Below are 17,300 nucleotides of genomic sequence, written 5' to 3'. Positions count from 1 at the left end.
GGAGATGCTGCCCTTCCGGCCGTTCTGTCAGCTGGTAGTCCACCCCACCTTATGGGAACCTGGGGGAGAGACGAGGGAAGGCATGTGGAGAGGGAAAGGGTGAGCGGAGACACAGAGAGTGAGAGAAGAGAGCGAGAAGAACTTGTTCGCCGGCTCCCGTACGCGCTGTTGCCCGGTCCTCAACTGCTCCTCCACCCTCTGGCAGACGCCAGCTCGCTCCTCCCCTGGTGGATGGCAGCAAGTCCTCCAACCCCTGGCGGACAGGACCGCTCCTCCCCTTCTTCGGCGGATGGCAGCGGTTCCTCCGGCTCTCAGCAGCCGGCAGCGACCCCTACGTCCACAGGCAGGCGGCCACGGCTGCTCCCCTGGCAGATGGCAGCAGCAAGGACTCCACGACAGCGCATCCCTCCTCCCTCCCGGGTTTTGGCACCACTGTAACAGTATAAGGATGGGCAAGGAGGAGGCAGGAACTGGCTGAACAGTCAACATAAAGTTTAATGGTAAACATAAACTTAAACCAACATAAAACATAAGGACACACACACAAAATGTGGCCGCGTGCATCTCTCTCTCGAATTGATGTCTCTGGCTGCCCTTTATCTCACTCTCTCGCTGATCAGCTCATTCAGCACCAGCCGTGCAGCCTCACGGCCCGGCCATGCCCACCTCCTTGTCACACAGTCATACTGCAACCCAAAAAATTTTACTCGCAAAGACAATGAATCTAGCCTGATGTCATGAAAATTTTGTGACTGTGACGTCATTATTGCAAAATGATATTACGTGGTTCCTTACAGGTATTGCGGCAGTTCAGAGGTGAAGTCTCTAATGAGTGGCACAAAAAGAGAGTAAAATTTGTTGCCACACACATTTTAAGGTTAATGCTCTATCGAGATTTACATTAAAATCTATATCCCTACCTTAAACCTTAAACCTAAACCTAACCAATAGGTTCTTTGCATCGCAAGTGCAACACTCTATCAGTTGAGCTACTGCACAACTTGATCATATTTGAATAAGCAAGTCATGCATGTTAATAAGCAAGTCACTATTGTAAAAGTGTTTTGATGTTATAAGATAACATTGTGTAAGGAATAGGGTGAAAAGTAAGTGTTGTAACTGATAACTGATAAAAGTAACTGATAATTTGGCTGTGAAAATGTAATAAAAGTTGTTGTTTTAGTGCTTCTGGTGTTCATTTAACCAGAAACCGATTCAATACATTCAATAAGCCACATAAAAATCAGTTTCCAAAAAACAGGTTTAGTAACGTGATTTCATGAGACCAGGTTGAATTAATCTGGCAAGCATTACATTTCTGCATTTGTCCGATGCTTTTATCCTAAGTGACTTAAAATGCAATATTGAATCGAACCCATGACCTCAGTGTTGCAAGCAACATGTTCGATCAGTTGAGCTTCAGGAACTCAGGAGCTTGTCAAACTAAGCAGTCCAAGACTACGACAACAGAAATATTTTATAATGCCACCAAAATTTTCCCAGAAGGTAAAATCCTGGCAAAAAATAAAAAAGCAAAGTGTGCATCAAGCTTTAGTCACGACACAAAGACCCACAAGACCACAGTGGTGGAGTCACGTGAGGGTTAGTATCAGTCACGCTCGAACCAAGATGCAGAACACGTCACTTAGGAGTCAAACTCATCCAAGGTCGAGTCTCAACGTTCGTGCAAACATGAATAAGGAGCCTCTCCGGGGGGCTTTGTTTGACTTCAGAGTTTAAATGTCCACAGGGTGGTCTCTCAGTTATTATCTATTCATGGAAACACGTCGGTCTTGTCTACTGCCTCATAATCTGTGCCTCAGTGCCTTGTTAAAAGGGTGGGGGTGTTTGTTTTTGCTTTTTGCTAAGAAGGCTCATTTTCGTGCGAAACAAAGCTCCTTCTTTTGCTGATCTGGTTTCCACAGCATCTTTCTCACTGCTGTGAAGATGCATTGGTGGAAGTCTGATCTCAGAATGGTTTTGAGATAATCTTCACAATGGTTCTCATTAAGGTTTGTCTGAAGAGGCTAGTCTCGGATCAGCACAGGAGAGAGGAGTTTTCTGCAGCCATGGAGACAGATGTGATTTTCTGGATTAACAATGAGTAAACACACTCATGCCATGTGTTGAACGAGAATTTGCCAAAGAGACCACACAAGAATTCAGAAAGCCTCCGACTAGCAATAACAAGCATAGATATGATAGAAATTAGGAAATAATGGTTGTATGTGTGTCTTCCTTTGTACTTATGCTCATACTTTATCTATTTATTTGGTTTCATATTCCAACCATATATTGATTGTCAAGGAAGATGATTTGTGTGGTTTTGCCAGGCCATGACATAAACAAAAGGCTACTGGCTCTTTATAATAAGGGGCAAACCCTTCAATATGTCCCTCCCCATCAACAGTAGTATTGAGTAGTATTCAGGAGCATTTGTTCAAGTGAGAATTCTGTGATTGTCCTTAAGCTTGGACCTATATTTCTCCCTGCAGAAATAAATACAATACTTGTTTATCATGTAACATTTGGGGTTAGAATATTTTCAATAGATATCAGAGTTCACTCTGTGTGCATGTTTCAATTTCAGATAGGACTCACCATATAAATGCAATCTTTATTATTGATCAGACAGTCAACATTAAACCATCACCAAAAGAGAGTGCACAATGGCATCAAATACAGTGAAATCAAGCCCTAAAGGTGCTTGACCATCTACTACCATAAATATTTAAAATCAAGCTTTACACATATAACAAATGACTAACTATTCCTGCCTTTTGCCGTCTTTGTAGCAATAACTATCGTGGTTGAGTATTTATCTCGGAGTCAGAGGCACATCTTGAATGTGTGCCTTGCCCATCAAATTGCAGCCATACTCCCTGTAAAAGCTGGATTATCATTTGTTTTCTGGTGAAATTCTCTTGCAGTGGAAGAGCCCGGCTCTGCAGTCACGGAGACCGGCTCAAGCAGCCGTGGTCACATGGCCTGCAAGGATCCAAAAAGAAGGTGGGGGAAGAAGACAAGGATAGGGCTGGGGGAGGGATGGGGAGGGGGTGGGGGTGGGATTTTCAAAATGAAAAAGAAAGGGACAGTCCTTTAGTTGGCATCTGTGTTTTGAAATATGGTAGCTGGTTTCTAGCTGATCTAAGCTGGCCATTAGTTGGTCCAGGCTGGTAGACAATACCATAAACATTGCTGGTCATACCAGCTAAAGGTGGTCAAGCTGGTTTCTGGAACATGGTAGTTGGTTTCTAGCTGGTCTAAGATTATTATATGTTCCAAGCTGGTAGACCATCCTGGACAAGCAACAAACAAACTACCAGCTGGTCATAGCAGCTAAAATTGATCAAGCTGGTTTTTGGAACATGGTATCTAATTTCCAACTTCTCAAAGCTGGTCCAGAGTGTGTAGACCATCTTGGACCAGCAACCAGCTGGTCATACCAGCTAAAGGTCGACAATCTGTTTTTTGAACATTGTAATTGGTTTATAGTTGGTCTAAGCTGCTCTTAATTGTTCATTAGATCATCTGGACCCAGAAACAGACAAGCTACCAGCTGGTCATAGCAGCTAAAATTGGACAAGCTGGTTTTTAGAACATGGTATCTAGTTTCCATCTCCTCTATGCTGGTCCAAGTTGGTAGACCATCTTGGACCAGCAACAGACCAGCTACCAGCTGGTCATAGCAGATAAAGTTAGTCAAGCTTGTTTTTGAAACATGGTTGCTGGTCAACCAGCTAATGACCAGTTTGGACCAGCTAATGACCAGCTTGGACCAGCTTAGACCAGCTAGAAACCACTTCCAGCTGGTCATAACAACTAAAGGTGGTCAAGCTGTTTTTTGGTCCATGATAGCTTGTCAACCAGCTAATGACCAGCTTGGACTAGCTAGAAATCCGCTACCATGTTCCAAAACAGCTAGCAGCTCAAGGGGTGTCAATAAAAGAAAGGGTTAGGTAAAACAAAGACAGATAGCTGAGTAGAAATGGCAGGAGTGAGAGAAAATGAAATACATTCATGTTGGCCCTCGTGGGCAGTGGGGTTTAACTTAAATTGAATGCATTGCATGCTTCGCATGCTAACCTCAAGCTTCTGCTACTGCACCTTTAAGGCCAGAACGTGTGTATTCTGTGATTTTTTTTCCTTCTCTCCCCACCTCTCCTACTTGCTCTCCCCCTCCCTTCTGCTGTCAGGGAGAGAGGTGTGTGGGCAGCATTGTGATAGGAATAGATGTTCCCCTAAGCGAGACCTGCAAAAGCCATTTGAAATGTGCTTGATGGAGAACAGTAGGTAAGAGAGTGGGCTGCTTGCTTTTTTGCTCTCTCTCTCTCCCTCTTTATCTTGCTCTCTCTCCCGCTCTGTCTGTTGTTCCCTCCTGTTCCCCCTCTCCCGCCTCTCCCCTTTCTTTCGCTGTCCTCTTTTTCACCCTTTCTCCTCCATCGAGGCATTCTACCACTTAAAATGTTCCTCTATCTCAGGTGGCAACCCCCCACCCCACTCATTTGCCCTTTCTCTGTCTATCCCTGTCTATCACACACACTCCTATTTTTCTTTCACTTTCTTTTATTTTTTATCTGGGCACGCATTCCTTTCCACCCACACTCGACATACTCTCTAAATGATTCCAAGCGTCTGGGCCCCGAGCCTTTTCGAACAGACGTGCATACACAGTCACAAAGCTTGAAAGAAAAATTGGGTTCTTGAAGCCTTTTCTAGTATTAACCCCATTTACTGCAGTCCTAGGCTTCACAATGTCCCTTCGGTAAAACTGCAGAAACTAAAGACCCAGAATACAGTAATTGAAATTATGCTTCTTAAAGTTCCCATGAACTAGCTTGATAAAAGCAGTTTTCTTTCCTGTGTTGATGTATTCATTATTGAAACCGGAAGTAGGGGTGGAACATATCAAACGGCTCATCACTTTTTTTAATAGCCAATACGCTCTAGTCACCGAACCATGATTAGCTTGTCGGTTGCATGTGGTATAAAGGGGAAGGACCTTCTCATTCTAGAGAGCAATTGATTGAGCAGAAATCTGTGTAGTGCAAGATGAGTCATCAATATTTTTGGTCCGAGTAAGAATGTACATTTTAAATGTGTATATCTGCTATACAAGTGACAATTTATAAACAAAACTGGGCAGAATCAGTATTTTTAAATAGTGTACAAATCAGTATGCATTATGCAACGATAAATGTTTCAAATGTTCTTATGCTATATTGTTGTCACATGACCTCATTACATTCATGTTTAATTCAGAAAGTTGCATCGAGTTATCATTGTGCAGTTTTAATACAGTTAGGTTTATAATACCTTAACTTTTAACAGTCCAAATAATGAGTCAAGAATACGATACATTTTTAAAAAAAATGTGTCTACTTCCAGTTCATTCGTGGAAATGGAATGTCAAGTTGAGGGCATTGCATTGTGCAATATACAGTTTTCCGCATAGTGTGCTCTATTGTATACTGCTGTATACTGCACATTTTGAGAAATGTAATAGGTCATCCAAACATTTGCATACTGCTCAGAGCATACATACTACACACTGCAGGAAAAGTATGAGTAATATAGTAACATGCAATTCCGAACAGAGCCAATGCCTTCTCTTGCTTTGACATTAAGTTTATTGCGTTTTCGCATTTCCCCAATGTTGCATCATTGTTTTTATGCGCTTTCTCACACAGTTCCTTCTTTTTATCTCATTTTATATTTTCTGCTATAATTTAGATTTTGAAGCTGCCATGAATAATGCATAACACATTGCTAAGCATACTATGCACTGAGCCTATAATTTAAACTGCAAAGATCTGTGCTACGAACTATTAAGAGGAGACTGAGTGCCACCCTATTTTATGTAAACAAAAATGCCTCTCAGACCCCTTTTCTTTTCCGTTTCTACTCATGTTTTCATTCCCCTTTGACGTGAAATAAAATGTTTGCTCCTTCTGTCTGTCACTGAGATTACATGCATGTGTGACAGAGTCCTTTCCGTTGAAAGAAACAACAAAAAAACTGGGATAAGCACCAGTGCCTGACAGGGGATTTCACTCAGGATCCCTTTGCTCCACAATGAAGCCCACAATCACAGATGGTAATCCCATCTTCTTAAGAGTCAAAGCATTCTGGGCATTGTGTACATTGTGGCGACATCAGACACACTAAAAAACATGCTATTTTAATCTGATCCATCCAACAAGAGTGTCAAGTCTTTATTTATCTAATAATGGTGTTCAGTAAAGGAGTTAAGTGATAAAAATAATATATATTCTATAATTCTTTTTTTCTGTTTTAATTCTACTCTGACAATTCCGACGGAGTTGACAAAATTGAATATTTTTCCATGTAAACCAAGTGTTTTTTTCCTCTGTTGGAGCTGCTCCTATAACTTAAACTCAAATGCCAAAATTATTCCACAATTCACAGAAATTATCATAATGGGAATGACAGAGTTGACATATTGAAGCTGTGACAACAGAGACTTAAACATTGTTTGTATAAAATATGAAAATATATCAAACTTACCTGAACACGTGTCCTACTGTTGCATCCACCATGAGCATGAAGTGGGAAAGCGGTCCTCAAAATTATAGATTACCATGAAATTGTTGGTTAATTCAGGATTATAAAAAAATCTTGAGTTGATGCAAAGTGAGGACACAACTTTAATAGGCAGTTTTTAAATTTTTTTAAAAAAATTTTTTTTTAATGAAAAATATAAATTAAAGTTTATTTTTTGTGTTGTTTGATATCTTACAGATCCATACCTTTCATTTGATATTAATAAGAATTTGTTGCATTTTTAAACACTTTGTTTGGCAGTTTAACATTGTGACCTCTTACTGAGGACAGGTTAAGTAACGTGCTTTCAAGTATAGAGCATGTATTTTAAAACATTCTAATGAAATTATTTAAAAAATATAAGTAATAAATGCCCTGAGTATACACATTTCCTTTAGATTTAACTTTTCTAGTATTTTTTATTACTATGAATTTCTTGATTTTTAAAATAAAGATTACTTTTGTATGTAAGACATTTATTGTCCCTTATCTCAAGAATCAGTTATATATATTGTATATCAAGCTATATATAGCTGTCAAAATTAGAGCGTAACACATGTAGTTAACTTAAATGTTAAACGCGTTGATTTTTCTTATTTGTGATTACCGCATTTATAAATTTTCACATTCGATTTATACATTTATTCAACTCTGTATGAGTTTAAATACTGGCTGGAATGAGGCAGAACCTTCGTGGTGTGTCCTGGGTCATTATTACACTGACATTCACACCACAAATAAACACACAATGCCGATTCCGCATTAATGATCAAGTGATGGAGAAAGGAACTGTTAAGCAGGATAAGCAATCTATTTACAGGAGTCTGCAGTTGCGTGTAAGTGTGTTTATTTCATTGTTTTACTTTGTTGAAGAGTGGTATTCATTGCTAGACTTGTGCTGTTTGTTTACTGTCTTGAACTCGCATCGCTTATACGAAGGTTGGTGTGTGTGTGTGTGTGTGTGCTATATTGTTTTTGACTTGTCCCAGGTTATTCACTGCTAGATTTAGCGTTGATTGGCCAGTGTGTGTGTAAAACTATCATGGTTTTTAGTGTTTATAAATAGTGCTTCGCTTGTTTTAGGGTATTATTTATTGCTAAAGTGCAGCATAATTTATTTGCGGTGCACGGAAGTCGCACTTGTCACCTCGCGCGACCCTTAGTTTCTGTTGACCACGTGACTAGCTTTGTTGTGCTAAGTAGCTTTAAGGCGTGTCCTGCCTTTTTCATTGAACAGCTCGTTATCATCACGTATATATTTAACTTGAATGCTGACGCGGAAGTGGCAGCGGAAGTGGTAGCCCTCGTGTAAAGCCCTCCTCGTGAAGACCTACTTGTGTAAAGACCAGCGAGTCTACCTGTGCGAGTCCACCGAGCAAGGACACCGACAAGGCGCCACTCAACATAGCACCTAAGTATCTTGTTATTGTATCTCTTATTATTTTCCTTCTACATACTAACATGTCTACTTCACGTATAACACATGCCTTCAAGCACATCCCTGTTATCTGTTACAGACCGTTTACACGATATCGATGCAAGACCAAACGCAACCCACACAACCTACGGCCACTTTGCACTTCAGCACCTGCTCCTTTCTCTTTCTCAGTGGGACTCTGGAACTGCCAATCAGCTGTGAAAAAAGCTGACTTCATTCCAGCCTTTGCCACGCAGTCCACCCTCAGCATCCTGGCACTGACAGAAACATGGATACATCCAGAGGATACAGCAACACCTGCTGCTCTCTCCAACAACTTCTCCTTCTCTCACACCCCTCGACACACCGGTAGGGGTGGGGAAACAGGTTTGCTCATTCATAACAACTGGACATTTTCAACACACTCTTCACTATGTAACAATACTAGTTTTGAATTCCATGCTATTACTACAATGCAACCCACAAAAATACATGTTGTTGTCATCTATCGCCCTCCAGGTCAGCTGACAAACTTTCTTGAGGAGTTGGATGTCCTGCTGTCCTCCTTGCCGGAGGATGCTAGGCCACTTGTGGTTCTTGGTGATTTCAACATACACCAAGACAAGCCCCAGGCCACTGAATTGAATACTCTCCTGGCCTCATTTGAGTTGGAAAAACTACACACCACAGCAACTCACAGATCGGGCAACCAGCTGGACCTCATCTTTACACGTAACTGTACCAACTCAAATATTCTTGTTACTCCTTTACATGTCTCTGATCACTACTTTGTTCAATTCAACATGACACTCCCATCTATATTAAAACAGACTCCACCATTGGTTTCCTTTTGCCGTAACCTCCATTCCCTCTCACCCTCTCGCCTTTCCACTGCTGTTTCTACATCTCTTCCTACACAAAATGTATTTACCACGCTTAATGTAAACACTGCCACAGACACACTAAGCTCTACTTTAACAACCTGTCTAGACAACATCTGTCCTATCTCCTCTAGGCCAGCACGTGCTACACCACCCAGCCCTTGGCTGTCTGACGTCCTTCGTGAACATCGGACTGTCCTCAGGGCAGCTGAGAGGAGGTGGCGGAAATCTAAAGATCCAGCAGATCTAGGTAAATATCAGTCCCTGCTTGCAACTTTTTCAGATAATGTTAAATCTGCAAAAACCTCCTATTACCAGAACAAGATCAACAGCACCACTGACATTCGCAGCTTGTTTAGAACATTCAACACACTTCTCTGCCCTCACCCTCCACCGTCTGACACATCACTGACAGCAGATGTCTTCACCACATTTTTTACTAATAAGGTTACAGCCATCAGCAATACATTCTCAGCACCACACCTTGTCAAACACCTGTCTCCTGTATGCAACTCTTCTGTCTCCATGTTCTCTCCTCTGACTGACACTGAGGTCTCTAAACTCCTCCTCTCCAACCACCTCACCACCTGTTCCCTTGACCCCATTCCTTCTCACCTTCTCCAGGCCATTTCTTCATCCATCCTACCTGCACTCACACACATAATTAACACATCTCTACTTACAGGCACTTTTCCCACTACATTTAAGCAGGCTCGAGTAACCCCGCTGCTGAAGAAACCCGCACTTAACCCCACACAAATAGAACACTACAGACCAGTCTCTCTCATCCCATTCATGGCAAAAACACTTGAAAGGGCAGTTTTCAATCAAATCTCTGCCTATCTCTCACAGAACAAGCTGCTGGATGACAATCAGTCAGGCTTTAAAAGTGGAAACTCCACCGAGACCGCCCTGCTGTCTGTCACCGAGTTACTGAGACGGGCGAAAGCTGAATCAAGATCATCAGTCCTGATTCTGCTGGACCTTTCTGCAGCCTTTGACACAGTCAACCATCAGATCTTACTCTCTATCCTCTCCTCGCTGGGCATCACAGGAACTGTGCTTGACTGGTTTAATTCCTATCTCTCAGGTAGGTCCTTCAAGGTAACCTGGAGAGTATGAGATATCCAAGCCACATCAGCTACTTACTGGGGATCAGTGGGGATCAGTGGATCAGTGCTTGGGCCACTTCTCTTCTCTATATACACAACATCACTGGGACCCATCATTCAGGCACATGGTTTCTCTTACCACTGTTACGCTGATGACACGCAACTCTACTTGTCTTTCCAGCCCAACGACACCACAGTGACTGCTCGAATTTCTGCCTGCCTGGTGGACATCTCGGCCTGGATGAAGGAGCACCACCTGCAACTCAACCCAGCCAAGACTGAACTCCTTGTCTTTCCAGCCAACCCTGATGTTGAACACAACATCACCGCGCAGCTGGGTGCAACTACAGTAATGCCTTCCAAATCGGTCAGAAATCTAGGGGTAACCATCGACAACAGACTAAATTTCACAGACCACATCTCAAAGACTGCAAGATCATGTAGATTTACACTCTACAATATCAGGAAGATAAGACCCTTCCTCTCTGAACATGCCACACAACTGCTTGTCCAGTCACTTGTCATAACTAGACTGGACCACTGTAACGCTCTCATTGCAGGCCTCCCTGCATGTGCAACTAGACCCCTCCAAATGATCCAGAATGCAGCAGCACGTCTGGTCTTTAATGTACCAAAGAGAGCACATGTTACACCACTCCTTGTCTCTCTCCACTGGCTACCGGTTGATGCACGTATCAAATTCAAGGCTCTGATGCTGGCATACAGAACAGTCACTGGGTCTGCTCCAGCATACCTAAAATCATATATGCAGAGCTACGCGCCCACTAGAAGCCTGCGGTCAGCTAAGGAACGTCGCCTTGTTGTACCAACACAAAGAGGCACCAAAACACTTTCCCGGAATTTCAGCTTCATCATACCACGTTGGTGGAACGACCTTCCCAAATCCATCCGTGATGCTGACTCACTCTCTGTCTTCAAAAAACGACTAAAAACACATCTTTTCCATGAGCACTTAACCAGTCATTAAAAAAAAAAAAAAAAAAAAAAAAAAAATTCTGTTGCACTTTATTCTGTTTTGAATACTATTATGATGCTAGTGATACTTTGTAATACAGCACTTTTCATACCACTGTCTCCTAAGATGATTCGCTTATGTTTTCCTCTCTTGTAAGTCGCTTTGGATAAAAGCGTCTGTCAAATGAATAAATGTAAATGTGAATGTTACAAAACAAACCCAAATGGTACTTGTGACAAAAATCAAGTACCTTGGAGCCTCAGCGGGATTAAATTATCACAAAAGCATGTCAAGTCTTAACCGCTGTGGTAGGCTAGCTTGTTGAAGTTCTCCCATTTCAAATAATTTAAACTTTTAACCTGTTGCCACTGATCTTTCGACGCATCTGCTAATAATTACTGAAAAATATGGATGTAGTATCATTGATGCATTGATGCTAATCATGTGCAATCCATATTTAATTGCGACATCCGGCCGGCAGATTATTATTGTGGATGATGAGGGATTAAGAGATTTAAAGTGCATTACTATGAATGCATAACCTATGGGGACTAGTTCTTACAATTAGTCAGCCTCCCACTTAGACTTTGGGAAATGTTTAATGTACTTTAGTTGGTGCTATATAATTGTTTTTCTATTTTTATGCTGAAGAAGGCTTGAGGAAGGTTAATAAAGCATTATTGTTAAAAAAATATATATTTTCTTTTCTAGGAAATAAATGCATTTTGGCAGGAAAAGAAGTAAATATACCGTAGAGTCAAATTTCAGCAATTTAAAAAAACTGCGATTGACATGATTAACTATGAAACATTATGCAATTAATCGCAATTAAATACCGACTGACCAACTGACCTACCTCTCTCTCTCTCTCTCTCTCTCTCTCTCTCTCTCTCTCTATATATATATATATATATATATATATGTATATATGTGTGTGTGTGTGTGTGTGTGTGTGTGTGTGTGAGTGTCTTCTTAAGCCATCCAATAGCTTTGTGTGCATAACAGACCAAAATTTATGTAGCGATGTCTAATTTGTGAATAAATTGTATTTTTGTGTCATTTGATCCAGTTGACAAATTCTGTCTGAATGAATTTGTTAAAAAATCAGACTGATCTGGTTCTTGAGTGAGGTTGAGGAAAGCTTGCCAGACTTTTCATTTTTGAGTGAATGACCCTTTAACAGTCATTTTGATAATTCATATCTTTGAAGAACTGTAACGAGGCAAAGTAATAAAGATCTATTTAATTTAATGTCAATTCATTTTTTATGAATGTTCTCAGGTAATGAGTATTGGTACTGCGCTGGTTTGTGACTGATAATAGCAATTGTCGGACTGTCACAGCAGAAGTGATGTGACATTATTAAGCTATTGAATTTCATGGTTGTGATTAGACATCAACAGTCAGCGTGAAACAATCACGTTTCAGTGACTCAATCAAAATGTAAGTGCTGTTCCAAAGTTTGTACGCATCAGTTGTCTGCGTCTCGCATTTTGTGGAGGACTGATTTTTGGAAAGTCAACCACAACTCCAAGCCTATAAACTCACCTCAGATCTTCATGAAAACCTTTAAATATAACTAACATAATCAAAAATCTGACAAAAAAAAAACAAACAAACAAAAAAAAGTGCAAAAGGTTGGACTTGGAGCAAGAAAATATAAAAATGAGGGTGAGTAAATGATGATATAATTTACATTTTAATACATTTTTACATTTTTTAATACAATCGTTCCCTCCCTTTCTTTTCACTTTACTCTTTTCCCACCTCAGCCGCAGTTTTTAGGTTCACGTCATGTAAGAATTTACCGCAACCCTCCCTGGAGGATAAGTCTGTTTACTATTCACACAAAAGGCATTTTTGAACCACCCTGACAACTCTCTGAACATCAGTATACGTATACAGAAAGCTGAATGCCGTCTTATCAGTATGTGATGTTTGTGTGGTAAATAAAGCAGTTCTGTGGCGGGAACCTTCTATGGCGCCCGTTACTCACTATTTTCATAAAAAAAAAAAAACAAAAAAAAAAAACGTAAACATATGTGGTCATGTGTCACTTTAAGACTTACTGATTAATCTGTTGCCAGTTTTTCTGGCATGTCTGGGACGACACGCCACAAAACGCAAGGCTTGTTGGAGAACATCACTCAGATATCAGATGTTAGTAATAATAGCTGGAAAAGATTTGGTGAAGAAAAGAAAACAAGACTGCTTCTAATGAGCTAATGACAACAAAACACTTTCTATCTGCTGCTCCTCTCAAATTTCCGAACAAAAATAAATCCTTGTTAGCAAAGTTTGTCTAGCAAAATACACAAGCACAATCCTCCAATCAGCCCGTGATGTTTTGAAAAATAAACAAAGGAGACATGTTGAACTCCTAAAAGGTGCAGAGTTTGTCACGCATAAGTCAGGGGTTGAGTTTGAAAAGGATTTGCTTTATGGTTGACTGGTCTTGTGTGGCTGACTGCCCACTGTTAAAAACACACTACATTTCACAAAGGACAGGTCTGAGAAGTGGGCAAACAGATGACTGCTCTTTCAAAAAGGTTGAAGGGGCCATTTCACTGAAGCCGTGCTCAAGGAACCAGCTTGAAGGTCAAACCGAAATGGCTACGTGCCGGCTGCTAATGCCTGTGGTGTGTGGTCAGCATTATTGCTCCCATTCAGGGCTTCGCACAAAGGGAATTGCCTAAGCTTCCTGTGCTGGGGACAGTACCCATTTTTGCACATAAGTCTTTTTTTTCTTCACAGGTTGAGAGTGCATTGTTCTTGTGGCCTTTCTCAGCCTCTGTGGGCTGATGTGTCAGCGGATGAAGCGCTCAGATTTTGGTGCACTTGGCTAGAAAGGTCAAAATCTAACAGGAAATGGCCTTCATCTACATGTGCAGTGAGCATGGCTTTGTTCTAGTGTGTACTAAATTTAGTACTAAAGACTACAGCCCTGTTGAAACCAGCACAAGTTGAGTTTTCGATGCTGGTCACCTTTCATTTGTATGAGGTGCTGGTGATTTTTGACTAGCTTAACCAGCATGATTCTTTGATTAAGCAGCTTCACCAGAAAGAGCATGCTGGTTGACTAGCATTTTTGCTGGTGAACATCATGGCTAAGCTGGTCCACTTAAGCAACAAACAACCATGAAGTGGTTAATTATTACAGTATATATTTTTGTTTTATTTCCAATTTGTCTATTTCAATTTAGTTCTGTTAGTTTTTCCTCTGTAATTTTTTATTTACATTTTTTTAATTTACTAACATTGTAAATTATTTTTAGGTAATGTATAAACTACTATTGTTTAAATATGTTTAACGGCCTTTTAGTGTTATCGCCAGCTAGTGGCATTTTCATGATTAATGAAGCGAGTTATAAATTATTCAAAAACTAAACTAAAATTAATTCATAGTCATTTTATTTTAATTTAGTTAATTTTAGAGTCCTAGAGTCAAATTTATTTGAGATTTCTTTTAAATTTCCAATTATGTTTTCAAATAAAATGTTTTTTTATTTACAAAATTATTAACAAAATGAAGGAAAATGTTTTCATTTAGTTTTCGTTAAAGTTGAAGTGTGTAATTTCTGCACCACCGAACGGAATTGCAAAAATATTTTTTTTTTTCAAACAGCCATCCGAATACGCACCCTGTTTCCCATTGATGAAACAAATAGACAGTCTCGCCCCCCAACTCACGCCAACGTTTGAGTCAGTGTTGTGTCCAGCTGGATGGGTTGCTCTAAACAAACTTTAATAGTGCAATTGAGCAGTGTTTCCCAACCACTGTGCCGCGGCACATTATTGTGCCGTGAAAGATTGTCAGGTGTGCCGTGGAAAATGATTAAATTCCACAAAATAAATAAATACATAAATAAAAAATAAAAAAGTAATTTACTGTGGCATTGCAAGAACTAATTGGCAAGAACAAATCTACAAATGAGCGCTCTTGCCACCTGTGACCTCATTATACAGCATACCTACGTGACTTGCGTTTTTTGCGTAGCCAAATTTCAAACATTACGAGTAAACACGTTACTAAGACAGAAAGAAAACATGGACAAGTTCTTGAAAAGGAAAACTATCGACAATGGTTATGTGGGATAGTGGGATAGTGGTGTGCCGTGGGATTTTTTTGTATAATAAATAAATCTCTGTAAAAGCGCCAGTTATTTGCATGCACTGTCTGCGCTGGTTTAACACCCGATTCACTATGGGAATTGTGCAGATCAGGCAACTGCGCAAATGCGCCAACAAAATCTTTGCTGAATGCAATTTGCACATGCAATTCCGATCTTGCGGGCTGATTCTGAGTGCAATATAGCAGAGAATGCAACAGACTACTGCAATCTGACACACTCTACAGGGACTCAACACCATTACTCCACTATTGAGATCCAATAGTGCAATTTCAGCGCAATTTCAGCACTGATTGCACCTGCTTAAAGCATAGATTTCAGGCGGTTAGTGAATAAGACACAGGTTTTTGTGCTGAAATTCCAAAAGTTGCGCAACTTAGTGCCCCACAAGTGTTTATAGTTTTAGAGAAAATGAACCTACGAATTATTTACTTATAGTTGTCTCTGTATATTAAGTTAGGTTAGGTAAAAGTATTTTAACAGCAAAAAAATATACAGACTTAATCGTTAACAATAAAAAACTGGCATGAACCAGCCTGAACTATGTTAATTTATGATGGTCTGAGCTTGTATTCTCATCACTGAGTATATGTACATACTACAGCATGAGTGAACATTTATCTTTACTATATCTGACCTACGGCCTATCATGTAAATTGCACAACTCACGTTGTGCCACGTCATGGCTGTCCTTTGGCTTGCAATAATGGCCATTTACATACGGTGTCCTGCTTATCTGCCAAACGCTGTTTTAGCTTCACTGCATGTCGTCACGGCGTGCCATCCTTTCATTCCCTTTTTGAACAGACACTTTTAATGCGATGGCTTTCCTCTCAGGCATGGCATGCTTGCAGCTCCCTCCTGTATCGCCACTGGCCAGATTCCCAGTCTGTGTACTCTGGCAGAGTGGCCCTGAAGCGTCAGCCGCTTCCTTGCAAAAGTAGCAGCCAAAACCGTTAGTCACCGGCCCTGCTGTGACACAGTGACGGCTGAAAGGGCCCGGGGCCAGGCCTGAAGAGGTGGCTGCTTGCATGTGTAATCGGTATGTGTATAAGTGTGGCTGATTTCTGGAGGGGAGCGTTTGGCATGGCGAACACCTATATCAACGTTTTTCAGAAGCTGCGCTTAAACGGGGCCAATGAACAATGAGGGGTTTTCAACACCTGGTTTTTCTGTAACAGGCTGGCAAGGTGAAAATGACTCACTGTGTGGTGCCCTCCATGCTGGTATAAGCTGATTTTTCTGGATATTGTCAGATTAATCACACTGTGAATTCGCCGACTGTAGGTCAAAAGTTCTGCTGCTGAAATCGGTCTGTGATAACTGAAATTCAAACTGCTGCCCCCAGTGGCCAAAGCTGGAAGTGTTGTTGAGCGTATGGGAATGCGTAAGCTCCAGTTTCCAAGTGAAATGTCCACAGAATGACAGAGTTTTTTTTGTCAATTTTCACCTTTATTTGATAGGTTAGTGGAGATAGACAGGAAATGACTGAGGAGAATAGGGAGATCAAGATCAGGAAAGCGCCTCGAGCCAAGACTCGAACTCAGGTCACCTGGGGTGCTACTGCACCAAATGTCAGAGCAGTTGCGCACAAGTCTATGGCTTTGACATGCTCACCATTTTTTGTGAACGCAATTGCTACCTGGTTTTCATGGGACAAGAACCAGTGTCTCGAAGGTTGCTTGCGCAATGCACTATCAAGTAGAGCCACAAAAAAGGTAAACATTTTGAATTGATGCAAAAATATCTGATGGGGGATGGTGCTTGAAAGTAATTTGGCAGGATGGGGTCAATCTCAGGGTACATGAACATTTGGAAGCAACATTTGCCATGCCATCTCAACCCAGTCACCCATTAGACATCGCAATGGCTTTGAAACCCAACCTCCATCTGATGGAGGCACTTTGTATCAGCACAGCCACCGCTTCCTCTGTGATGCATTATGACACGGTGAAACTGAGAAGGAAGAAAAACAAAAAATGCAGCAAAGCAACACACACGCAGTCAGACACCTTCAGACGTTTTGTGTCAACGAAGCCAAAGGAACAGAATTGAATGGAGTGACTGGACAGTTTGTTATGACACCAAACAAGGGGCCCTCTGGAAAAACAGATAAAAGCTGAAACCAGAGACATGGAAACACTCAATCGAAGAATAAATAACATCCAGCGGTTAGAATAATATCCACCTATAAATTCTCAGTGCTGTGTTGCTTGCTAA

General features: G+C 41.0%; 1 protein-coding gene across 4 annotated transcripts; it reads left to right on the top strand.

Annotated features, from left to right (window-relative positions):
- Positions 1–4,192: 4,192 nt before the first annotated feature.
- LOC127439200 (uncharacterized) lies at positions 4,193–10,286 on the top strand. 4 transcript variants are annotated; one of them, XM_051695348.1, is made up of 5 exons: positions 4,193–4,293; positions 8,082–8,368; positions 8,501–8,713; positions 8,997–9,112; positions 9,715–10,019. In XM_051695348.1, exons 1-4 carry the CDS (start codon positions 4,271–4,273, stop codon positions 9,110–9,112), a joined length of 639 nt encoding a protein of 212 aa, XP_051551308.1. In that variant the 5' UTR covers positions 4,193–4,270; the 3' UTR covers positions 9,715–10,019. The 4 variants fall into 4 exon arrangements, 2 of the variants coding, with proteins under 2 accessions (XP_051551308.1, XP_051551306.1); XR_007896865.1 differs by lacking the exon at positions 4,193–4,293 and adding an exon at positions 10,156–10,286 and having other exon boundaries at positions 7,178–8,368; positions 9,715–9,952; XR_007896864.1 differs by lacking the exon at positions 4,193–4,293 and adding an exon at positions 7,178–7,400 and having other exon boundaries at positions 7,802–8,368.
- Positions 10,287–17,300: the final 7,014 nt, after the last annotated feature.

Source organism: Myxocyprinus asiaticus, chromosome 50, assembly GCF_019703515.2.
Source record: "Myxocyprinus asiaticus isolate MX2 ecotype Aquarium Trade chromosome 50, UBuf_Myxa_2, whole genome shotgun sequence".
Classification (NCBI taxonomy): Eukaryota; Metazoa; Chordata; class Actinopteri; order Cypriniformes; family Catostomidae; genus Myxocyprinus; species Myxocyprinus asiaticus.
This window is presented reverse-complemented; position numbering and strand designations above follow the sequence as displayed.

What these genes read in the sequence shown, in the direction of transcription:
- LOC127439200 (XM_051695346.1), top strand. Translation starts at nt 8,026, where the DNA reads ATGTCTACTTCACGTATAACACATGCCTTCAAGCACATCCCTGTTATC. An exon ending in CGGTAGGGGTGGGGAAACAG is followed by an intron (nt 8,369 to 8,500) that starts GTTTGCTCATTC and finishes ATCGCCCTCCAG; the next exon opens with GTCAGCTGACAAACTTTCTT. An exon ending in GCTGGACCTCATCTTTACAC is followed by an intron (nt 8,714 to 8,996) that starts GTAACTGTACCA and finishes TATCTCCTCTAG; the next exon opens with GCCAGCACGTGCTACACCAC.